A 24,087-nucleotide genomic window follows, 5' to 3' on the forward strand; every position below is an offset into this window, starting at 1 on the left:
CAGGTGAAGAAACGCGCTCGCTGCCTCGAGGCTCTGGGTCGGGTGGGCAGCAGCCAGAGGCCTGTGGAGGCCTGGGGCGACCGCGGCCATCGCAGAGGACCTAGGAGGACCGGGTAGGACCGGGGAGGCCCAGAGAGGTCCGCGGGGTGTCCGGAGGCCCAGGGAGGACCTTGAGACGGTTGGCACCAGGAGGGCCTCAGGCCTGCAGAGGCGCGAGGCAGCCATTGGAGGCCAGCGGCCTGTGAGCTGGGGTGTGGGGGAGCCTCCCTGCTGGGGACAGACGCCCTGAGGAGGCCTCGTCCTCGCTGCTGCTGAAACAGACCCGAGCCGAAGCCTCTCTGGTCCCTCCGAGGCCTCCCAGCCTCGCCCAGGCCCGAGAGCCGAGATGAGTGAACCCCAGGACGACCGTCCTCACGAGCTCGAGAGCCAGTTCATCCTGCGCCTGCCCCCGGAACATGCTTCCGCTCTCCGCGAAATCATCCGTTCTGGCAGTGCCTCCACGAGAGAGAAACTAAAGATGGACTTATCTCCTGACACCCGGCATGCTGTTGTTCAGGTGGATAACGTGTCGCTCTCGGCCAGGGTTGTCGATTTGCCTTGTGTTATCGGGAGCCTGAAAACTCACGATCGGAAGACCTTTTATCACACAGCGGATATTTCCCAGATGCTTGTGTGCAGTGCCGACGGCGATCCCTGCCCTTCTTCTGCTGGTGCTCCAGCAATGGGAACCGAAGGGGAAACGGAGAAAAAATGTATTTGGAAGCATGGCATTACCCCACCACTTAAGAATGTCAGAAAGAGACGGTTTCGGAAGCCAGCGAGGAAGCTCCCTGATAGGAAGCAGAGTGAAGAAGGTGGTAGTGGCGCCATTGATTGTAAAGACGTGGAAAAGGAAGTAAAGAGACTGCTCCGTTCAGATGCTGAAGCCATCAGCAGCCGATGGGAAATCGTTGATGATGATATCAAGGCAGTCCAAAGTCAAACGTGTGTCCCAGGGCTTCCTGACCCCACTGCAATAAGTGGTCCTGGCTCATCAGAATGTGCTGTACCTCAGAACACATTCCGTGATTCTAGCCATCATGATGACGATCAAGAAGAGAAGGATGAGGAGGAAGAAGATGAGGAGGAGGAGGAAGAGGAGGAGGAGGAAGAGGAGGAGGAAGATGATTCTGAAGAGGATCTGGAAAGGGAGCTACAAGCCAAGTTTATTGAGTTTAGCTCGTGCAAAACTAAGGAAGGCCATACTTCAATAATTTTGGGAATTCAGAAGCTGATTCATCACAAGGAGAAGAAGCTCCAAAAGATTCAGGGCAAAGCACAAAGACAGAAATATCTCCTCAGAAAATTGGAAAACCTGACCCTCAAGAGTCATTTCCAGTCTGTGCTAGAACAGCTCAAGTTGCAGGAGAAGCAGAAGCTTGAGCAGATCATTTTCCTGCAGGAACAACTGAAATATTTTTTGAAAAAGTAAGAAGACCTTGACTCTATCATTTAGGCTGAAGACTTGGTGAAACTGTTTATTTTCCTCCAGTTACCTTATCTTGAATTAACAGGTTTTTTTTTCTTTGAACATTTTGCTAATTGTAGTGGTTCGAGAACACACTTATAGAAAAGGGCAGTATAAAAATTTGATAACTTAAAGGGTCCCAATGGATTATGGGGCTTTGCTTCTCCGTTAATTTGAGAACTCAATATATTCTCTTACGATTCTCTCAGATCATTTAGCTGTGCTTAACAAAGGGAGACAGTCTAGCTTAGTAGGCCCTACAGCTAGTTTGCATATGTTTAAACTGTTCAAATGTTTGCTACAACATAGAAAGAAATTTCTAGGTGTGGTAGCCCACACCTGTAATCTCAGCACTTGAGAAGTTGATTCATAAATTCAAGGCCAACCTGAGCTACATAGCAGCTTCCAAGTTACACTGGTTTATATATATCTGTCTTAAAACAAAGAATACTAGATTCTGTTGAAGTAAAGACTACTTTTTTGCTCAGGGAATTTGTGTGTGTGTGTGTGTGTGCGTGCAACTGATTAGTGTGCAGTTTCAACATAGGTGTTAGCCTTATTCTAAGTTTCTCTATTCTAACCTTACTAGAAAAGATTAGGAAAAGCCAGATACCTGTAATTTCTATGAAGACTTCCTTACCAATTCTGGGCTGCTTGCCAGTGTTGTTTTAGAACTTAGTATGTATTCTTTAAGCAAAAATAAATTCTTTCTAGTGGAAATAAAAGAATCAGTAGACTATTGTATTGTTTTTCTACATAGTAATGCTCAGAAGGTTGAGAAAACACAATGACACCAAAGAAAATGCTAGTTCAAAATGCTAATTTCAGGAAACATCAGTGCTTCATACAGTACTATATCCTCTGAGAAAGGGGATGGGTACATTTCATTTGTCAGCAGTATTTATTACACACAAGTGTTACTATGTCACTCTAGTTACTAGGAACTATTTATAGTTCTCTGGACTTAATGATATATTCACTTTTCTCTCTACTAGAATGTAAATTTGTGTTGGGACATTGATATATATGGGAAACACACACACATAAACACGCACACACAAACACAAACCAGTTTATCAAGAAACAGGTGAGAGAGAAGTAGGAGAAGGAGAAAAAGGTGTGAGGAGGGAGGGAGAAAAAGGGACATTGCAGAATACTAATAAAAGGCAAACTACTTTCATACTTTTAAGAAATTTGGAAGATATTTGAAAAAAAATATAGAAAAAAATAAAATTGATAATCTGGAAAGGTGTTGTGGAAAATGGGGGTTAAGATTTAAGATTTAGAAATTTATATTTTTTTATTTGTTTGTTTATTTGGTTTTCGAGACAGGGTTTCTCTGTGTAACAACATGGACTGTCCTGGAACTAGCTCTTTTAGACCAATCTGGCTTTGAACTCACTGAGATCTGCCTGCCTCTGCCTTCTGGGAGCAGGTTCTGGGAAAGGCATATGCTGCCATTATCTGGCAAGGAATTACTATTTTAAAGTGGTTTTAAGTAATAGTTGGTTCACAGCTTTCATTTCATCTTATGAAATATCTTATCAAGATTCTGTATGAAATCACCTCAGAAGTAACAGATGGTGAATAAAATAGGAATTCATATTAAAATAATTACTGGGGGCTGGAGAGATGGCACAGTGCATATAAAAGCCCTTCCTGAACAAGCATGAAGGCACAAATTCAAATCCAGGAGCTGGATCGGTTACTCCAGCACTCGGGGGCTTGGCTGAAAACCTGCTTGAGCTCTTGCCTTGAGGATAAGATTGAGAGAGATGGAGCAGGTCCCTAGGCATTCTTCTCTGGCTTCCATTCTGCTCATGGGCAGACATCTCACACATGTGAGAGCCGGCACCACATCCATCCAGCACACATAAGTTTCTTTTCAGAAAAGGTGAATAGTCAGTGTTATTATAAACTATGGTAGGTCAAAAGACAACTTTTAAAAAAAATTAAAAAGACAGTATCACTCTCTAGTCTGACCTCAAACTCACAAGTTCAGCCTTCTTAGTGCTGGGATTATGCCTGACGCATGAGTTTTAGGTCGTCTTTTTCTCTACTTTTTAATGAGAAAAGATATTTATTTAAGCTTATACTTGATTTGATTCTACAAATAGAAACTTAGTGAGGTATGTTTGTATTGGACACATACAATGAAGAAATACGAATTCTAATTTCAAGAAGTTTGCAGGTAATGTCTGATCTTACTAGTCAACTTATGTATATACAGATTTTTTTATATTTTTAATTTTAATTACATGTCTATGTGCGGCTATAAGCACAGGAGTACAAGTGCCTGAGAAGCCAAAGGCATCAGATTCACTGGGAGCTGGAGCTAAGGTGACTGTGAGCTGCCTGATGGATGTAGGGAAGAGAACTAGGCTCCTCTTCAAAAACAGTGCACATTTTAAACAACTGAGCTCTTCCATCTCCTCTTACTTATTTTTAAAAATGTGTTGAGGATACCAGGTTGAGTCACATTAGCTTAGCCATGCCAGTGAACTAAGATTTGAGGGGTGGTTGGGAAATGTCAATTGTTCAAAAAGTGTCATTTCAATCTTATATTTGTTTTACCTTGCCTGAGATTACTGTTACAGAATCTGAGCATCTTGTAAGATGAAAATATTGCCCCTATTTTGTGGGGAGAACATATTTATTTGGTTCTGTGTATGAACTCTAGGAGAGGATTCCTAAAAGGCACTTGGAGGAGAGGCACAGATAAGAGATGGGATGGAAAACTGTGGAAACCTGGAATAACAAAAATGTAGATTTTCCAGAGCACTCATTAGCTCTTACTGGTTTACTTTCTGTCATTCATGTTAGCATAGTGATGCTAATAGTCAAATAAAAACATGTACACTGACTGCATTGTGGGACTAGTTAAAGATATTTCTTTAATTAAACATAAAGTGTATCTATGAAGAGAAATCCCCTAATTAGGGTTAGGGAAATCTAAGTTTGTGGAATATAAACAAACTTCTATTTTGTTAAAGTGATTGTTTTTGTTTTTTATGAATTTTTTTGATTTTTTTGGTTTTGGTGTGTGTGTGTATGTGTGTGTGTGTGTGTTCTTTTTGCCATAATCCAGGAGGGCTTAGATTTGGTATGCAGCTCAGACTGACATTGTTGAACTCCATAGAAATCTCAGCCTCCCAAGTGCTGGGATTACAAGTATGAACTATAAACCCTGGTTACTTTTTAATTATTTAACAAACAATTTAAAATAGATACTGTGTCTGGGGTTACTAATATTAAAAATGTACTCCATACCAATTAAATCATTTAAGAGAGTCAAGCTGCAGAGACAGGCGGATCTCTGTGAGTTCGAGGCCAGCCTGGTCTACAAGAGCTAGTTCCGGGACAGGCACCAAAGCTACAGAGAAACCCTGTCTCAAAAAACCAAAAAAAAAAAAAAAAAAAAAAAAGAAAGAAAGAAAGAAAGAAAAAAGAAAAAAAGAGAGTCAAGCTGGCTGCATTTATGACTTTATAGAGGAATTTTTAATATGTTTCAACAACACTGGTTAATGCTAAAAATTTAAACCATATTGATGACCTGCTTATGGTCACCATTAGAAATCAGTCCATTTTGTTACTGTGGGACACAGCAGCACTCATTAAGCCAAGGAAACAGAATACTGAGAAGGAATCTCCTTTCAAAAATATTTTTTAAATTCTTTGAGAACTTTATCCCTATTTTGATCATATGCACCTCCCACATCTTCCATATGCACTGGCTCCCAACTCCATGAATGTCTGTGTTTTATATCTCACTGTATCCAATGTGTACTGTCCACATGCCCCTGGGTGTGGAGCCTTCCACAGGAGCATAGTTGACCTGCCAGGGACCACGCCCTTAAAGAACTGTCATTTCCTCCTCTGGAATGCATCAACTGTCAATGGCTCCTCAGCTAGTGTTAGGGGCTTGTAAACCCCCCCATTTCTAAGCTGAAATTTGGACTGGCCTGATCTTGTACAAGTCTTATGCAGGCAGCTACATCTGAGTTCATGAAGACCAGTGGTTCTTTCATGGTTTCACATTGATTCCCCACAATGTCTGGTTCTTACGTTCTTTCTGAACCTCCTGTGTGATGATTCTTGAGCCTTTTGGAGAAAGGTTGTAATAGATAAATGATAGGTAAGATTTGGGTTGAGGAATCCACAGACACTTATTCTTTGTGCTTTGGCCAGTTGTGAGAAACTTCTCTGATGAGGTTTGAGAGCTGTGAGACTCTATGGGTATAGAAATATTGATTTGTCCCTTTACCAAAATAATAGTAGTAATAGGTTAAATCTATGGGGCCTGTGAACTCCCTATCACAGATACTGGCCAGATTCACAGTATTAGGTGTTTGCTTGTGGAACAGGTCTTCAATCCAATCAGAAAGTAGTTGTTTACCCCTATAACACTTGTGGCATTATTCTACCCATGAACATGTCTTGTCAGGCCAACAGTTGTTGATAGAAGTTTCTGTCCCACCCGGTCCTGCAGTCATTCCATCCCAAAGAAACACGCAAAGATCTACATTAATTATAAACTGCTTGGACTAGTAGCTCAGGCCTCTTATTAGCTCTTTCTTACATCTTAAATTACCCATTGTTCTTGTCTATGTTAGCCATGTGACTTGGTACCCTTTATCAGTGAGGCATTCTCATCTTGCTTCCTCTGTGTCTGGCTACCTCTGTCTCCACTGCAGACTGACTCTTTCCACTTCCTAGAATTCTCCTGTTCTGGTCACCCTGTCTCTACTTCCTGCCTGGTTTCCCCACCTATACTTCCTACCTGGCTACTGGCCAATCAGCATTTTATTAAAACAGTACAATAAAAGTGACAGGGTACAAGACCATTCTCCCACAGCACCTTTTCTTCTTTTTCTTTCCTTTTTTTTTGACAAAAGTGGGGAAATGTACGATATTTTGGTCATGTTTTGACAAATAAAGCTTGCTTAGAGTCAGAGGTCAGAGTTAGCCACTACCTGACCAAAATTAACCATAGAGGTTTTGGAAGACTGAGGACAGATAGGAGAGGAAGTAGTAAGCTGGGGAAAACGGGATCATGTACTTGTTTGAAGGAAGGAATGGAGCAGGTAAGGAAGGCTGGTGGCTTCTCTGCTTCTCTGATCTTTCAGGTTCTTACCCCAATATCTGACTCCTGTATTTTTTTTTATAAAGAATAATTAGAGTAACGTTTCAGTCATTATTGTAGTTCACAGGGTTTACAGCTAGGTAAGACTTACTGGCTTTTTTTCTACCATTAGCCTGCATCGTACCTCTTGGTGCCATAAAGGCTAACCATCAGGGAGGAAGCTTCCTGGTCAATAGCAGCTTGATTTCTTCTTGACCAAACTGGTTAGGTTCTTCTGAGCACTCTTTCAGCTAGATTTCCTCTTTGGGAGTTGTTTTTATCCTGGCAAGCCAAAGTTTAACATAAACTCTGTAATGTTAATTAGAGAAGATTCTCCTCCTCCACTCCGATATCTACATATTTAGTCTGTATTTTAGTTAGAGTTTCTATTGTGTGAACAGACACCATGACCATGGCAACTCTTTTTTTTTTTTTTTGTTTTTTTGAGACAGGGTTTCTCTGTGCTTTTGGAGCCTGTCCTGGAACTAGCTCTTGTAGACCAGGCTGGTCTCGAACTCACAGAGATCCACCTGCCTCTTCCTCCGAAGTGCTGGGATTAAAGGCGTGCGCCACCACCGCCCAGCCCATGGCAACTCTTATAAAGGCAAACATTTAATTGGGGCTAGCATACAGTTCAGAGATTTAGTCCATTACTGTCATGGTGGGAAGCATGGTGGCAAGCAGGAAGACGTAGTACTGAAGAAAGAGCTGAGAGTTCTACATCTGGATTGAAAGGCAGCAGGAAGAGTGAATGAGTTACTGGGCCTGGCTTAAGCTTCTGAAAACTAGCATCCCACCCCCCAGTGACACACTTCCACTTCCTAGGAGTGAGCGACACTTGCTATGAACCAATGGGGACTGTGTTCATGCAAACCACTACAGTCTGCCTTTAGCAAGAATCCTGGCAAGTCAGTGTAGTGATACTGCAACAGACACCCAATCTTGATGTCTTGTCTTTGTCATTTTCTATCCCATCACTCTACTTATTGTCTATATGTTTTGTTGTCCTTAGGGTTGAGGTTGAGCTATCAGTTGTCCTAAATGAAGTCCCCACCGTTTCTACAAGTGTCACAAGGTTCTCTACTTAACCTTTCAAAGTAAATAAATGACAATGGATAGGGAAACTACCAGGCAGTTGTCCATACCGGATTGTGTCCTTTAAGAGATACATTTGTCAAAATTGCTCAAATAAAAGCAAAATATGTCTAAAATGGTCATTACTTCTCATACCAAAAGCCAGCCGCAAAGGCAGTATGCCTGGAGCCTATGACAAGAGGGAGAGTAAGGGGTGAGGCAAGTAGATATTGACATGTCTGTTTTCTGTGAATAATATGCAGGATTTCAAACTCTAATGGCAGGAATCAACCCTAGAATTTTAGGGAAGTTGCTTTAAAAATAAATGTTATTGAGCACCAATGTATATAAGACTGCGGTGTCCAAGAACTGCAAGATAAACAAGGCAAGGTTGTATGTAACAGCCGAATCTTTTAGCATAACCCCAAAATAGAGAACACAGAAAATGACTGAAAATATAAGCCGACTGGAATTATCAACTGGAATCCATACAAATGCATCGTAAAGACAGCAAAGGTTTCTATTTTTAAAAAGGGAGTTAAGCTTGCAAAACATGCAAAAAAGAGTTAATGCTTCCGTATGACAGAAATGAACAACCTATTCTGCCAAGAGGAAGAGAAGTGGAAATTAATGTCAGAACCCCAGCTTAATTCTCTCTCAAATTCAAAAAACCTGAATTTTAATGTTCATGAAAAACACGTGTCCTGCTCTGTAGAAGCCGGGACAATTATTGGTTTATTCATAATTTTATGTCTCTTGTACCAGACACCATGTGGTGGAGCAGCCAAGGGCCGAGCCAAAGGGTGCCAGAATTCTACACGCAGTTAGATGGCAAGCTGTGGAGGCCTCCTTCCCGCCTCCCAGTTCACACAGATATAAATAGCCCCTCCCACCTTCCAGACAGGAACTGAATGAATATAGAGGAAGGAAACTAATTGGACCCATCTGTGGCTGGGAAGGCAGGATTTCCAATAAATGTTCCCCCAAAGAAAGCATTTTCAAATGCTCTTTTGACCAATTTCAAAAGGCAGAGGCTTTTTATGAAGTGACCTCCCATCTTCTTATCCACCAGTCCTGGGAAGTTTCGTGTTAATACATGCTCCGAGCCTGCCTGGCGTGGAAGCCTATGTCTGGAATCTAAGCACTGGGAAGGCTGATAAAGACTGTAAATTTGATATTTTAGCATTAAGTATGTGTGCGCGCGCGCGCGCGTGTGTGTGTGTGTGTGCGTGTGTGCGTGTGTGCATGCGCGTGCGTGCATGTGTTTAATCTTCGGATATTTCCCTAAAGCTCAGTTCAGAAAACAAGTAAAACCAAACATTTGCAGACATTCTTTTCTCTTAAACTTTCCCTTCGTGTTCCCCTCTAGCAACAAAAAGCCTGCATGAGCATGCGCACACACACAATTTCTTTCCTTCTGTTAAATCATAGAAAATACGATGTAATTCCTTAGAGGTCTCTCACGCTCCCTTTACCTTTAGAACAAGGTCTCATGTAGCTTACAAACTGGCCTCAAACTCACTGCATAGCAGTGAGCCTTAGACTCTGATGACCTTGCTTCTGTCTCCCAAGTGCTGGGATTACAGGTATCCATCATGCCTGACTCTTGGGAACTTTTAGACCATCTTTTAGTTAAGTTTGAGACAGATTGGAGCATGGAACTATTGCTATAATCTAGTAGTGCTATCATACATGATTTTATTTCTGTATTTACAACTATACCAATGAAAGAAACGATGTAGGGTACCCTGAAGTACATTTTGCCCACAGCAGGACAGAACAGTCAAGGGTCAGTGATCTGGAAACCTGGATACAACTGTCCATATCAATCTACTTCAATTAAGCCAGCCAAGAAGCCTTTGTGATCCTGTGCCTCACAGTAAGCAGCAACTAGCAGGAGAAGCTATTGGGCATCAAACTCAGAACCAAAGGTTAAATTATCAGCTCTTCCTCTATATTTCTATCTAGCCTCTCGTTTAATATTACCACGGTTTTTCCAGCTTGCACCAATTAGGCTTGTTGCTGCTTAGCACGTCACTTCTCCACTTAGAATTCTCTCTGCTTTACAACTCCACTTTCTTCCCTACAGTGCCCGTAGTGTGGGGCTCAACACTCTTAAGGTCATGAGCCCCCTGAAGTCCTCCATGTCTGAGCTTGCTATGAAGTGGTCACATTGGTAGCTGGCAGGGCTCTGTGGAGGGAAAAGCGGCACAGGTGGGGAAGGGAAGGAGGTGGGTGAAACACTCCTTCCTCAGCTGGCATTCACGGGATGCCTGGGTTGAGTCTCTGCTGCAGACTGGAAGTTCACACAGGGCAGAGACTCTGGATGCATTTCTGCGGCCTCTTGGTGTCCCTTCCTTTGTTCCCTCACAGCATTGTCATGATTGATGTTGTAATTAATGAGAAGCCTTTCCTGCAGCCTCTGTGTTTTATTAACTCCTTGTGTCCCTGGGCTTAACAAATACTAGTTTTTCAACAAGTATGTGGTTTAACTGGAGTAACCGGTAATTTCTAGCATAATGCCTGTAAGAGCTTCGAAAAGGTTCATCAAACATTAAATTTTAGCATCTCTGTTTTTCTTTAAAAAGGGGAGCCCCAAATCTACTATGAAGATTTTGAAACATCTTACAACACCCATCCATTGTATCTGAAAACACCATCCATTGTATGTTTGAGCAAGGGCTAGACAATACTTGGTTCGCAAATGGATTAAGGCTCACTTGAGCAGCCCTGGCCTCAGCAGTCAGCTGGTCCTTGGGGAAGCACAATGTGGCTGGTGATGTTGGGTGCAAGGTCTTTCTAGTTTCCTAACTTAGTGCAGGAGAGCAAGGGTTTGTTTGCAAATATTAGGCAGTGACTTGAAAAGGGGGCATATGGGCAAGACCAAAGATAAAAAATGGTTTCTACTAGAACTAAAGATGATTGTCACCTGCTCTTCTGACCATGAGTTTATAGAATCAGTGATTGATGACATAATTTTGTTTTGGGAGGTTCTTCTGGACTATTCAACACTTTTGTCCGTATTTATCCCTCTTCATAGCTCCAGGGGGCAGGCAGTATTTTTACTCTAGTTTATAATGAAGTAAATAAACTTAGTAAAAACGTGAGGTGGTTGCTTAAATTCTAGACAATGATGGAGGTAGAATTGCAATCCAGACATCTTGGGCACTAATCAGTCCCTACAACTGCCTTGTTGAAATATGAATTGCACCTATTAAATGACCACCAGGAAACTACCCAGTACAAACAACCATGGGTCTTCCCAAATGCGGGGTTAGTGCTAAGGGAGAAAAGAGGCAGAAGTCGGCCTTACAGCGTTTAGGTATAGTGTTGTCTAGTCTGTCCTTAAACCTCATTATGCCTTCCCAAAGCTGTGTTGGTGTTACAGTCTCACTCATTCTGTGTCTTGTGTCCTACTGAAGAAATGCATTCCCTCTGCAAAGGCCCCTCACGCACAGCTTCTCTGGCTCTCTGCTCCCATTGGATGCTCTCTTCTAGAAGGTCTTTGCATCCCTTGACATCTAACACTGTGCCCAGTACAGAAAAATTCTTAAGCAAATAGTGGAAGAAACTGGATATAAAATAACCACGCAGAACAGTGGCTGCTGCATCGCAATCGGTATTTATCATTCTTATTGTTTTTGGAGTTGGAAACATTTGAATATTCTTATTTTAATATTTTCAAGTTGTTTTTTTTTTAAGACTGTATCTCTTGGTCTGGCATTAACCTCCTGGATCTATGGTACTGCATACTTCTGAACCCAGCGATAGAGAGGCAGAGGCAGGCAGATCGCTGAATTCCAGGATAGTTTGGTTTGATTTACATAGGGAGATGTTATGTGAAATAAAAACTTGTGAAAAAAGGAAGAAAAGAATATGGGAGGGCCTTGGACTTCCCACAGGGCAGGGTATCCTGCCCTCTCTTAGGACTGGAGGGGGAAAGAGGAGGGGGAGTGGGGGAGTGGGAGGGAAGTGGGAGGAGGGGAGAAAGTGGAACTTCTGAATAGTATTATTTATAAGGTAATTAAAAAAAGAAAAGAACATATTACTTTATCTAAACACATTAACTTTCTTCTTTTATGGAAACTATTTGTCATTAGGGATTTTAAAGATGTTTTTATCAGCAACTTTATGAAATCCTGGGTGAAGCTTTGCTAGAAAATGAGAAGGAGAAGGGGTGGGGGAGGGGGAGAGAGGGAAGAGAAAGAAGGGAAATTGTAGCCACTTGAGGGATTGTTCGTAACACCTCTCCCTCAATTGGTCTGGAAATAGAACCGTGCTAATAAGGTGAGAGAGAAGGAGCGAGGTGCAAATGGACCTTGTTAATGGGGGAGGTGAGAAGAAGGTGGGAAGGCAGGGCATTCACACTCAGCTAACACTCCAGAGCCAGAGCTGGTGTAGCACAACTTGTACTAATGAGCCCGACTCCGCCTCCTGCTTCCAGAACCTCTGCTCCAAGCTCCTTTAGATTTCTAATAACTCTTAGGAGATGCTTTCTGCAAACCATATATATCCGGCTAAGTCGGGTGCAATTAGAAGCAGAAGGAAGTTCACCCCAGGTTTCCCTTGAAGTAGTTCCGCTTTGCAATGTCTAAGGGCACTCAGACTTGTCAGTCATGTGCCTTGATTTTGGTTGGAAAATGCAAATTGATGTCGTAAATAGAAATAGGAGTGATTACAACTCCTGAATCCATTAGCCCTTTGTGGTAGCTCACACTGATCTCTTGTCTAATGCTCTTCACTGACTTGTCTGCTCCAATAGGAAATCTCCAAATCTTGCCAGTACCCACAAGGCCCTGTGGGCTCTGAAACCTACATTCTCTACACCGGCATCCTGCCTTCCAACAATACAATCTTCCCTTCTCTTTCAGGTACTCCAGACTTATTCCTGCCTTAGTGGTGTGGGAGGTCCTTCTGTCTATGTGTTGTCTATGTGTTTCTTTTATTGGTTAATGAATAAACAACTCCTTTGAGCCTATAGCAAGGGCAGAACAGAACTAGGCTGGAAAAGCTGGGCTCTATGCTGGGAGAAAGATGGCGGAGTCCAAGAGAAGTGGGTAAGTCACAGTCACATGGTGATATACGCATTAATAGAAATGGATTAAATTAATATGTAAGAGTTAGCTAATAAGAAGCTAGCAGTGGGCCAAGCAGTGATTTAATTGATACAGTTTCTGTGTGATTATTTCCGTTCTGGGTGGGCGGAACGAACAAGCGGCCTTCCTGTTACACCTTAGGGTCTTTGCCACTCCCTCAGTCTCCAATATAAAATGTTCTGCTTGAACCTCTCCATGATAAGCTTCTCATGGCTCTGACTTCCATTCAAGCTTCGTAGGATGCCTTCCCTTGTCCCCTTCTTCTTCCTAAACTAGCATAGTTCCTCTAATGTCACCTTTAAGATACTTAGAATAACGTCATTATCTCATTCAAGTGTTTAGTTGTAGATTTTTATATTTTCTTCCCCAGAATGCAAGTTGCAGAAGGGCAAGGTCCATGTCTATCTAAATCTAAAAATATAGTTTGATGTAAGATACATAGGGACCGAATACAGAGAAGGTGTCTGTCTTTGCTGCTGGGGCTAATACAACAAATTATCACACCACCTCCTGGTTCATAGAGAGTGGGCTGTAACCTCCATGTAGCAGAAAGTGCAAGGGAACCCCGCAGAACCTTCCTAACAAGGGCATGTATCCCATTCACAGTGACTCTGATTTCATGGCCTCAATGGCTATGGAAATCCCCCATCTGCATACCATCTCAGTGAGGACCGGGTTTGAATTTATGAATGGGTGTGGTTATGACATTAACTAAACAAAGGTGAGGCTTATCTCCTGTGGTAACCACACACAGCACAGGTACACAATAAGACTATGAGTCAAGAGGCAACTGGTCCTCAGCACGGGGAAGGCATTACTAAGCCCTCTTACTGCCTTATCTTTGCTCCCCTTGATTGGCCCCTTTCTTCTCTGAGAACCTCCATTTTTTTAAATTTATAGTTCTAATCTTTCAAACTTCAACTGATTAGTATTACTTTATCTGAACAACACTTCTCTATTCTTAGGTGGTTTTTAAATGAGCTCATATAATTCAAAGATTATATATAAGTAGCCTTTTTTCTTTCTTTTCTTCCCATTTATTTATTTATTCACTTACTTAGAATAGGATAAGAACAAAAATACCATATTCTCAAATGGAAGGAATTATACACTGGCTATATGTACACACACATATGCTGGATTATGTATATATACATATGTATACACTGAATTATATATATGTATATACTGGATATCATATATATACTGGATCATATATACTGGATTATGTATACATACTGGACGACACACATATATTATGTATGTGTATATATATATATATATATATATATATATATATATATATATATAAAACCTTTGTTCACTTCTACAACAGTAAGGCTAAGTGATGGCAGAAAGCAAGTTAACTGTGCCACCTTTCAAGACTTACTTTTGCCCGAGTCAGGCTTGTTTCTCAGTATGTATCATCTTCACACATCCTATGAACAAAGTACTTCATGCAAATTTTCCTTGAAAGAATGTGATTAGCCTTCTGCATTTATTCAAACTCTAGATGATGCTCTGTCTGTAACAAACACATAGGTGCATCTAAGGTAACTTAGGAATTGAACATGGACGCTAGCTTCTTTGCTTCCTGGTAATTTTTTCACTTAAAATTTATCAAAAATCCTTTATGTTCTCAATACCAAGAATGATGCCACAGACACAGGGTCTAAGACAGTGTGGAGGTTACCCATGGGGGTCATCGGTTTGCTTTGTGCATGTCAATGATGTAGCTGGAAGAGTTAAAGCAAAAGTAGCTATGAAATACCCATAGCCAGACACCAGTTCATGTTCCATGAAGGTAAGGACCTTATCCATGTTGTTCAGCATTGGATGGTGAGGGCCCAGCAGGGCTTCGTACAGTGACTTATCTAATGTTGAGACTCGATAGCCTACTGCTAGTCACTTTTGAGAACTTATGTTAGTTCTTTATATAGCCACAGCAATCCAAAATGAAAAAGAAGTACCCGTTACTAAACAACTAAACTGGAGAGGGTCCGTGACTTGCTCGAGTTCACGCGTGACTTCAGTGAGCAGAGACCTGTACCAAGAAACTCACACTTTTCACCTCGCCACACCGGGTTCTAAGCAATGACTAGTATTAAGTGCTCATTTTCGTTTGGGAACGTAGTGGTAGGAGCAAAGTTAAAAGCGTTTTATTGTCTATTCATCTGAACACATTGCCTCGCTCTTTTGAACCCAGTACTCTTAATTTACTGATAGTCACAGTCATCAAAGACCCAATTAAGCTCTTCAGATAGCCATTTTGTGACTCTCAATAAACAAGAACCAGGGCAGCCAAGGAAAGTGCGGAGGGGATGTGCTGAGCCTGCAGGTGGAGAAGAAGACATAATCAGAGGCAATCAAGGCGCCAGGCTCTCTCGCCAGCTGTGCAGCTCCTGGCTTCCTTTGGCCTGAAGTGTTCTGTTATGACACATGCTACAAAACAGAGCAGCCTGCACACCGGCTGCCATTTCCCCTCTGGCTGGCGTTCTGGAAGAGCCAGCCCAGGAGGACAGAAGGCAAGCTGTCATTTCAGGCTTGCCCTTTGGCTTACCTGCATGTTGCCGCAGGCAGCTTCCTCATTTCCGAAGAAAGCCTTCCTCGTCTCCAGTCATATTTATAGCCACTGACTCACCCTCATCGCTCCTAGATAGCTTAGTCTTTCTTAAGGTCAGGAAAGCTGCCAGTGCAGAGCTTGCCACTTAAACAGAGGCTCCTTCTTGGAGCACCCTAATTATGTGAAAGCTGGGGGCTGACTGCTTAACACTGTATTCAGTTTTAATGTTCACCTCCTGGAACAAAATCCCTCCTGCACTTTAGATTTCTCCTCTCAGACCTATATAAATAGAATTGCATCCTGCCAGATCTGTTCCTCCGAATACCTGGAATAGCCCAGAAGAATGGAGCAAGATTCCTTGTTCACTGAGGTATCGTCTCTAATCAGGTCCCCCTCATACATGCTGAGCATTCTGCAATTCATTGGCAGGGGATTTTCTTACATAGCGCTTCTGTACATCAGAGGCTGCAAGTTCAAATGTCAGCATTAACATGCAAGTGATGTTGGTAAGTGGAAGGTCAGCATCTTGCCTGCAGGGGTTTGCTGCCCTGAAGCTGCAGCTGCATGCTTCTGTTTGAAAAAGCAGACAGGAAGCTACTAAGACCTGGCTTTCCAAGGAGAGTTCTACAAGCTGAAGTTCCCTCTTCTGACCACCTTGACGATTCTGCAGATCAATTGACTAGAACACAGTTATTGTATTGAGTTGGAATGTCCCAGATCAAGAGCCAAAACTATCTGGGAGGCTGAGGTAGGAGGATGGCAAGTTTAAGGAATGCCTGGGCTACGGAGTTAAAGGATAGTCTGGCAATTTAGTGGGTTTTGTGCCTAGATTTAAGAAGTAAAAAGAGAGCTTAGAATGTAGCTCAGTCGGAAAAAATGTGCTCAGTTCCCAGCTGGTTTGTCTCGGGCTATCTTTATCTCCCCGCTTCCCACCACCACCAATATCCAGCTATCAACCATCTCTTTATTTGACCTAACATCCTTTCGACTTACAACCTTTGTAATAGACAGACTTATTGTATCACTGGCTTCGCTAAACCAGATCAAAAGCCAGCAGAGAGCATCTAGACTTAAAGAAGGGAGTACCCTGCTTCACTGTAAGCTGCCTTCCTGGTGTCCCTGGTAGTGCATTCAACACATGTATTGACTTATATCCTTTCTGTATCCTGTGATAGAGTTCATGTTGCCATTTCTACAGTGGTGCAGGTAATTCAGGATTACCTGATTCTAGGTTCCAGGAATACAGTCACTAACATTTGGCTCAGAATAAATGACCTATCATCTCTTTGGGAGCAGGTGCTGTGTTTTGCACTGAAGGTTCAAAAGTCAGTGTTTTTTCTTTGATTGTACAAAATTCAGATTTAAAACATTACCTCAAATTTTAAGGTATTTTGGAGAAAAGATATTTTGGTTCCAGACAGAAGGAACTTGAGAAAATAAGATTTCTTTGGAGACATGCAAATCACTGACTGTCAGAGTGGGGTGTGCACACAGGGAATAACAAGACACGGGACTGGAGAATCCCCTGGGTTTTACCTGCATGTGGTGTGACTTCATTTAAGGATCCATGCTGCTATGGTAGGGTCAGAGTCCCGCTTACATTCTATTGATAAGACGGTGGGTGAAGAAGGTGGGTTGGGGCAGGAAGTGTGCCACCACCGTCTCCGGGACACGCAAGGACAGCACAGGGGGAGGTGTAGGAGAGATGGAAATGTAAAGGCAAGGTGGGGGGGCAGTAGACAGGATGTAGGGGTGGAGCCAGTGTGATAGTGTGGAGAAGGAAGAGCAGAAGCTGTCATCCAGGTCTCTAAGCTGGAAAAGTGTGTGGCCTGTGATTCCAGGGGCTTACTGACTCTAGCAGTACAGGCTGGGCTGACGGGTGGAGGACGGTGGAGTCCTGCCTTTCACTTGTTTCCAGAAGCATCCAGGTGGCTGGAGACAACATCTCAGGACATATATGTATAAAGATGATGCAGTCTTGGGAAGGGTGCAGAGAGGAGAAGCGGCTCAGAACGGGTGCTGGAGATGGACCATTTCTAAGGGCGAGAAGAGATGGCTTGTAGGACCGCTAAAGGCATAGCGCTCCAATCTCCATGTCACTGTACACCCCAAGGGACTTTCGACCCCACCAGCAGCCTCCATACATGGGGCAAAACTAGGCAGTCCTCATTTGTGCTGTGCACCATTTGCATAGCTAAGCTGATAGGGGGCAGGATCACCTGCATGTGGCAATTGATGAAAGACCCCTGCAAGAACTACATGTGCCTCTATAACGGTTCCTAAATTTCCCTAGGTGTGTGCATTGACTATAGTATAGAGCTTTGCTTTTTTTTCTAGGCCTACTCATTTTTTCCTATGCAATTTATTTATTTATTTATTTTGTCAAAGAGCAATAGCAGTTAGGCATTTCTCCTACTTGGAAAAGGGCACACAGTGATTCTGGCTTGGACTCCATCAGTGGGCTTTCCAGAGTCAGGCAGTTGTTAATGGCCGAGTCAGCAGGACACAGTGTAGGGAACAGAGACCAGTCTCTTGACTCTGATAATGGCTCTCTGGGGCTTCAGAAGTTCACTAAGAAATGTCACTTTAACACTGCAGTTACCTTTGCTGTCACAGTGGGACCAGAGTCCCTTGATGGGCCTTATAACATGGTGATCACAAGTGTTTTTGAAACATAAAGAGAAATTCATTCACATTTTGCTTATGTAACCCTAGGGGTAATTATTCCACTAATAAATCTTGGAGGAGGAAAATCTCACTGTTACTCTTAAATATTTCATATGCTATGTACCGAGCATCTGGATCAGTTACAATTCTACCTAGAAAGTATTTTTCTAGTGTCTCTTACTGCAAGTCGTTGGTGCTCAGAGCGGCAGTATGGTCAAACAACATGCCTATGATTCATTGCAAGGGCCAGTTGAGGAGAAGACTATTGACTCTCCCTCAGAAATGGGTTTAATATTACGCTTCTCCATTTCTTGTTTTTAGCCCTGGGGACTGGTCCTAGATTCTGATGTAGGCTGGCCAAGAGCTCTGCTTCCACCTCCCACCCTTTGGTCTTTATTTTGAGTCAGGGTCCCACTCAGCTTCTCAGGCAGGCCTTGAACTTGTATTCCTCTTGTCTCAGTCTCCTGAATATTTGGGATTGCGGATTTTCATTGGCAGGCATGGTTGTACCTACCTGGCCTTGTTCTGCCGTTTCACTTAAGGAGGGTATTTCACTGCTCCAAAATGGATTTGATCATCTGTAAGATGATGATCCTTGTTCCCTTCTACCTTGAGAAGCAAGTCTTAATTTACCAGACTGAACGATGATATGAGGGGAAAAGAATCAAGAGGAGTTAATAAGAGTCTTTGGTTTCTGATCATTTTCTCTTTCAGGGGTCATGATTTTTGTGATCAAAAGGGAGTGGCAAAAATGACAATTACAAAGTGCTACTTGAGACAACAAGCCACTGGTTATTCATAATTAAAATGGAGTAATTTGCAATTAATGGACGATGACTGCTAGATGCTCATCTATGGTGTGATAGTGTCATTGTTCATGGTTGGGCCTGATGCTTAGCCGGTAACTGAAAGCATTCAAGCAGAACAATAGGCTGCCCAAACATCCACTAAGTAGGGAGAATGGAGGGATTTGGGTCCTCACTGATAAACTGTTTGCCAAGCTGCCCATTGATGCAGAAAACACTGATTGGAGACTGAATAATTCAGTGAGTATGGGGTTACCTCTCTGATGACGTTTCTCTGGAGACCAACCAGAAATGAAACTTCTAATGCTTGGCCTTCATGTTAGGAAAGTAAAGCCCTAATTTTCATTTTCTTTTAAATTTCTTCATATGAATGGCATAGTGAATATATAATTTAATTAAATTGATGTTTTTTCATAAATATAAATGGGTCAAGTGAGCCCGAGTAGTTTTCTTTTTCTCTCTCTGACACACTCATTTAATTAAATCAGTTGCCCAGTAAACTCAGCTAGTGTTTTTTGCATGAGGCATTCTGGTTAATCAAGTCCCATCTCTGTTTACAAAGTTCTTCCCACACCTATTCCCTTCCCCATCTTTCTACTTGGGCTCTTAAAGTTGAGGTCAGTGTCTTTTCTCTCCTATTTAAATGCTTTTTGAACTACACTGGTTGTCTTGAGCCAGCCTGTGCTGGGTCACAGTGAAAATGGCTTAGAATAAAGTTAAAAACTCGGCCATGATCAGCAACACCTCATGCAACTCAGCCCTGCCGATCTCTGGGCTCCCTCTCTTGGCTCTCACCAATTGCCTTTAATATCTTCAGCTTACACTTTGAAGACACGTGCTTCCCTATGCCTCAGAACCTTCGTACATGCTTCTTCTCATTTGTTTTCTGTTGCTATGATACACACCATGATGAAAGCCAACTTGAGAGGGGTGTCATTTTATTCTACATGGTACATTTACATGCAGAGAGAAGAGAAGGCAGGGACTTGAGGCAGAAACCATGGAGGAAGGCTGCTTACTGGACTGCTTTCTCAGACTTGCTCAGCTAGCTTTATAGATATAGCCCAGGTCCACCTGCCTCATGATATACTTACTCCCCACAGGCTGGGCTCTCCTGTGTAATGCCTCCCAGACATGCCCACATGCTAATCTAACGGAGACAATCCCTCAGCTGAGATCCCCTCTTCCCAGATGTATCAAGTTGGTTGATGTAAGATTAGCCACCACAACGCAGCTTTGCTAAATAATCAAGATCAGCCATCACAATGCTGTCTTCCTAACCTGAGCCCTCTCCCATTTCCACTATCTACCTTGCTAATTCTTACTCGTCTTTCAGATTCTAAGTCATCAGTTCCTTCATCGGGTGGATTTATCTTGATCTCTTAGACCAGGCTGTGTTTCTCAGTTGTATACCTACAATGCAAACATTTTCAATGAGCCTACTTTCTTACAATTCCAATCTCAATCATGGCATATATCTGTAAGTTTTAAGTTGAATGAATAATGAATGTTTTCTTAAACATTTATCTAACTGATTATATATACAGACACACACATATGATATCTGCTACATATTTTCAATAGATCCTTCTCTAAAGAAATAAAGACCCATTTTTAAAATATTTAATCTGAAATGTCTAAAGCAAATAGAGCATAGTATTCTGAACACTGGCTTTGATGGGATGGTGGTGCTAGAACACACCTATAAGGAGGAGACTTAAAAAGGAGGGGGGAATGAAGGGAAATGTGGCTATAGATGGAGGCCCATGAGGAAATGATGACACTGTGTACCATAGTGGACACTCATGTTTGGTTCCAGATTTGGCTTCCCAGCTGACAATTCTCTTACTCTTCTGGATATGGCTCTCAGTCTGAAAGCGAATGCTAGGGCTGTATAATCTCTAGACATTTCTGTTTTTTTTTAATAGTTTTTGCTGCTAAAGCCACTTCGCTGCCTTCATAAGCTCTGAACAGTTAGTCTGACAAGAAATAGATACCCCTCGTGTTGGCATGACAATTTTCCTGTCACAAATTCAACTTTTTTTTTTTTTTTTTGCACTTCAGAGAAAGAGAAAGTTACCGCCTTTGTGATGCTTCTTGTCTCAATCCTGGGGGCTGCATCTCACATTTTTGAGATTCACTTATAAAACAAAAATTTCCAAGAGCCAATAATGTCTCTTAACATCATCAAGGATGGCAATCAGTGAAGATGACATCCTGCAACACCAGCTCGTATCGCCACATTAACTGATGTTTTCACGAGAGTGCATATTGACTAACATGGGTTTGCTCCCAAAGTAATCTCATTTGTTTAAGTACAGCCACTAGCTACTTACCATAGGTTTGATCTACTCTACAAGGGAGTCGCCCAGAAACACAAAACCACGGACATCACTTTTCCCTACTGTGTTTTGTCAAGAAATAAAAGCTTGGCAGCTGTTAGCATGAAGATAATTCATGTCACAAATCCCTAGTTGATATTACTTGAGAGTAGAAGAGAAAATCCTGGAGGAACACGTGAAAATCCAGATCACATCGCTGGGTAGGAAGATGGCCACTTAAAGGCAGAATATGGCAGAGGTAGACAGCTAGAAACCAACTGGTGTGAGCATGGCATTGCACCAACACAGCGCAGATTTACACCACAGACACAAGAGGATGGAACAGAATCAGAGACAACACAAACATGTGGTTAGATTTTGAGGGAGAATCTGATTTTTGGGCTACTCCAGCTTCTAGAAACTTCGGTGTTCCTTGTTTTGTGGTCTCATTCCTCCTTTGTATCAATCACTCTGACTTCCTCTCCACTCTCCCTTTCCCACTTTTAGAGTCTGCTATAAAAACACATGAGTCCAGAGGCCCAGAAAGACCTATTCCGTGCAGGGCCAGCGGATGAGGAACGCGTGCCTCATCTGTAGCCTTATTTCTTCTTTTGAATTCTAGGTGACACTTTCCCAGATTCCAAAGAATTAAAATATAGCTATCTCCAGGGGTGCGTCCCTATCCTTATCATAGACAGTCATGTTTAGATTAGGTCCATTGATCCTGGGATCTGTGGTTATGACTCAATTGGTATTTAAAACTAAACTCTACTCATGATGAATGTGAAGACCTAACATAACAATGAGAACAGCTCTTAATACAACTCTATAGTTCCTTTCCCTTTATTGAGCACCATGGTTGTTGTGTAACACATGCAGGAAACTCGGAGCTTGTTCAGTGGATTCGTCTCAGTTTGGGTGATCCTGCCATGCCTTGTCTCATTACTAAAAGTTAGTGGGATGGATTTCCAAACTGTTTATGCTAAATATGTTTATTACTATAATTGATGTAGCTGAAGAACTTTTATGTAGGATGACTGATGGCAACATTCAAAACTAGGTCATTAGGTCAAGTACACACTTGAAAGTGTTTGAGACTTGAATTCTGCCTCCCAAATCTTGCCAAATTATTGTAATAGACTAGAAAAACATATAAAATTGTAGAAGCATTCTGTACTCATATTGGGCCTTTTGTTCTCCATTCTATTTTAAAGAAATGAAAAGTGGAGATTAAAGGTGATGAATTTTGAGTGTGGTTTATACATATGCACACAACCCCCACTGAACTCTAGCCAAGTACATCTGTACACAGAATATAGTTACAGTTATGTGTTTAAGCCACATGTGAAAGTATGTCTTTTCTAGTAGCTTACTTTGCTATAGCTTTATTTCATTGGTCAACTGATGATCAGTTTTCAGGGCATCCACATAAGTTTACAGTGTTATTTAGATTTCACTTTTATGATAGTTTGGATTGATTTTCTGTTTCATCGCTTAAGAAATTACAATATATTTTAATTGATTGTGGTAGAAAGAGTTACCAGCAAGCAAATGTTTATAGAAAGTAAAAAGGTCAATAGGCTGTGTATAAGTAGTAAAGGCCCAGTACTGAACTCAATGTGGTATGAAAATACAAATTATCTAATGAAGTACATAGACTATATTTTATGAGTAGAAAAAATGTTAAAGGAGTATAATTGGCCTATCAGGGTCTGGGAGGAATTAGGGAGCAGAGGGGGCAATATGATAAAAATTCATTGTAAGAAATTCTCAAAGAATTAAAGTGTTATATTGAAAGATGTGAAAATTGGGGCCCTTCTGAAATTTCCCTTGAGTTTTAGGTATAGGGGTTGGGTTGCATTTGTATCAGCTGGGGTTAAGCACCCACCCAATAGTCACTGATTACGAATTTTGGTCAGCTGTGGTTCTCTCCGATCGTCTCCATCCATCACAAAGAAACTTTTTGATGAAGGGGTGTCCAGTGGCCAGCCCTGGGTGTGTGTTCAGATGAGCAACACTAAATGGATCCAGGGGGTTGTGTGTGTGTATGTGTGCATGCATGTGTGTGTGTGTGTGTGTATTTTGTTATTGTAACTCAAATGAACTGGGATTGGCATCTGCCTCTTCTTCAGTTCTCTGCAATTCCCTCTGCTTCTCCCAGTTCTTTTCCCTGCCCTTGTGTATTTTCTCATATGCCATCCTATCTTACCTTGTGAATTTTTGCCATAGAATCTTTGCTAAATTATTCAGACACCTCCCTCACAGCGGCTGTGAGTATGTTGTAAAACCCTGTAACTAAAACTCTCCAAGTAACCTATTAAGGCTAATTCTTAGAGGTATATTATTTTCCTCGAATTGTCGGGAGCCCGTGTACCGGATGCATGAGTTTCCTTCCCTGCTTTGAGGGATGTTGGAAATCCATATTTGACACAGGAACTTGGATGCTAAGTATGAAAGTTTTGGCAAGGGACCTCAGTGTAGCATAATAAGAGTGTCTACATCGTGGGAAACACTGTGAAACTAAGTATAATTCAAATGACGTACTTAGCCCTCTGTCTAGGTGGGAGCTCCCATTAACTGTTTGCTCATCGTTATATATTGGCATTACATTAAAGCTATCTTCAAATTACAACCATAATCAAGACATTGGGTCTAATTCTCAACACTTGTTCTTTCTAAAAGTCAACAGAAGTGTCTCTGATGATGGTTGCTAGATGACTATAACAGAATATCATTAGAAAACATTTTATCACTACTTTTTAAATTTTTTTTCTAAGATCAGTAGCATTTGGTTTTACCCTGGGTCTCGGGGTCTTGATCACCTGAGCAGTGTCAGGTATCAGTTCCATTTCAAGCAAGGGGGACCCAGCTTTCTTCCCCCATATTATTTGGAGACTTCATTAGCAATGCCTTCATATATTTTAAAAGGTT

The 24,087-nt window shown here is 41.9% G+C and overlaps 2 protein-coding genes across 3 annotated transcripts in view; one reads left to right on the top strand and one right to left on the bottom strand.

Moving 5' to 3' along the window:
* The window catches only part of Ptprr (protein tyrosine phosphatase receptor type R), a 227,848-nt gene that overhangs the window by 143,057 nt on the left and 60,704 nt on the right, over window positions 1–24,087 (bottom strand). The gene's annotated exons all lie outside the window — the stretch shown is intronic.
* LOC142838939 (transcription initiation factor TFIID subunit 7-like) lies at window positions 386–1,471 on the top strand. 2 transcript variants are annotated; one of them, XM_075954673.1, is made up of 2 exons: window positions 386–1,038; window positions 1,231–1,471. In XM_075954673.1, the coding sequence occupies exons 1-2, from the start codon at window positions 386–388 to the stop codon at window positions 1,469–1,471; spliced, it is 894 nt and encodes a 297-aa protein (XP_075810788.1). The 2 variants fall into 2 exon arrangements, with proteins under 2 accessions (XP_075810788.1, XP_075810787.1); XM_075954672.1 differs by having other exon boundaries at window positions 386–1,471.

The sequence above is a fragment of the Microtus pennsylvanicus genome, chromosome 20 (assembly GCF_037038515.1).
Source record: "Microtus pennsylvanicus isolate mMicPen1 chromosome 20, mMicPen1.hap1, whole genome shotgun sequence".
NCBI lineage: Eukaryota > Metazoa > Chordata > Mammalia > Rodentia > Cricetidae > Microtus > Microtus pennsylvanicus.

Excerpts from the sequence above, each read along its gene's own strand:
- LOC142838939 (XM_075954672.1), top strand. The coding sequence starts at position 386 with ATGAGTGAACCCCAGGACGACCGTCCTCACGAGCTCGAGAGCCAGTTC.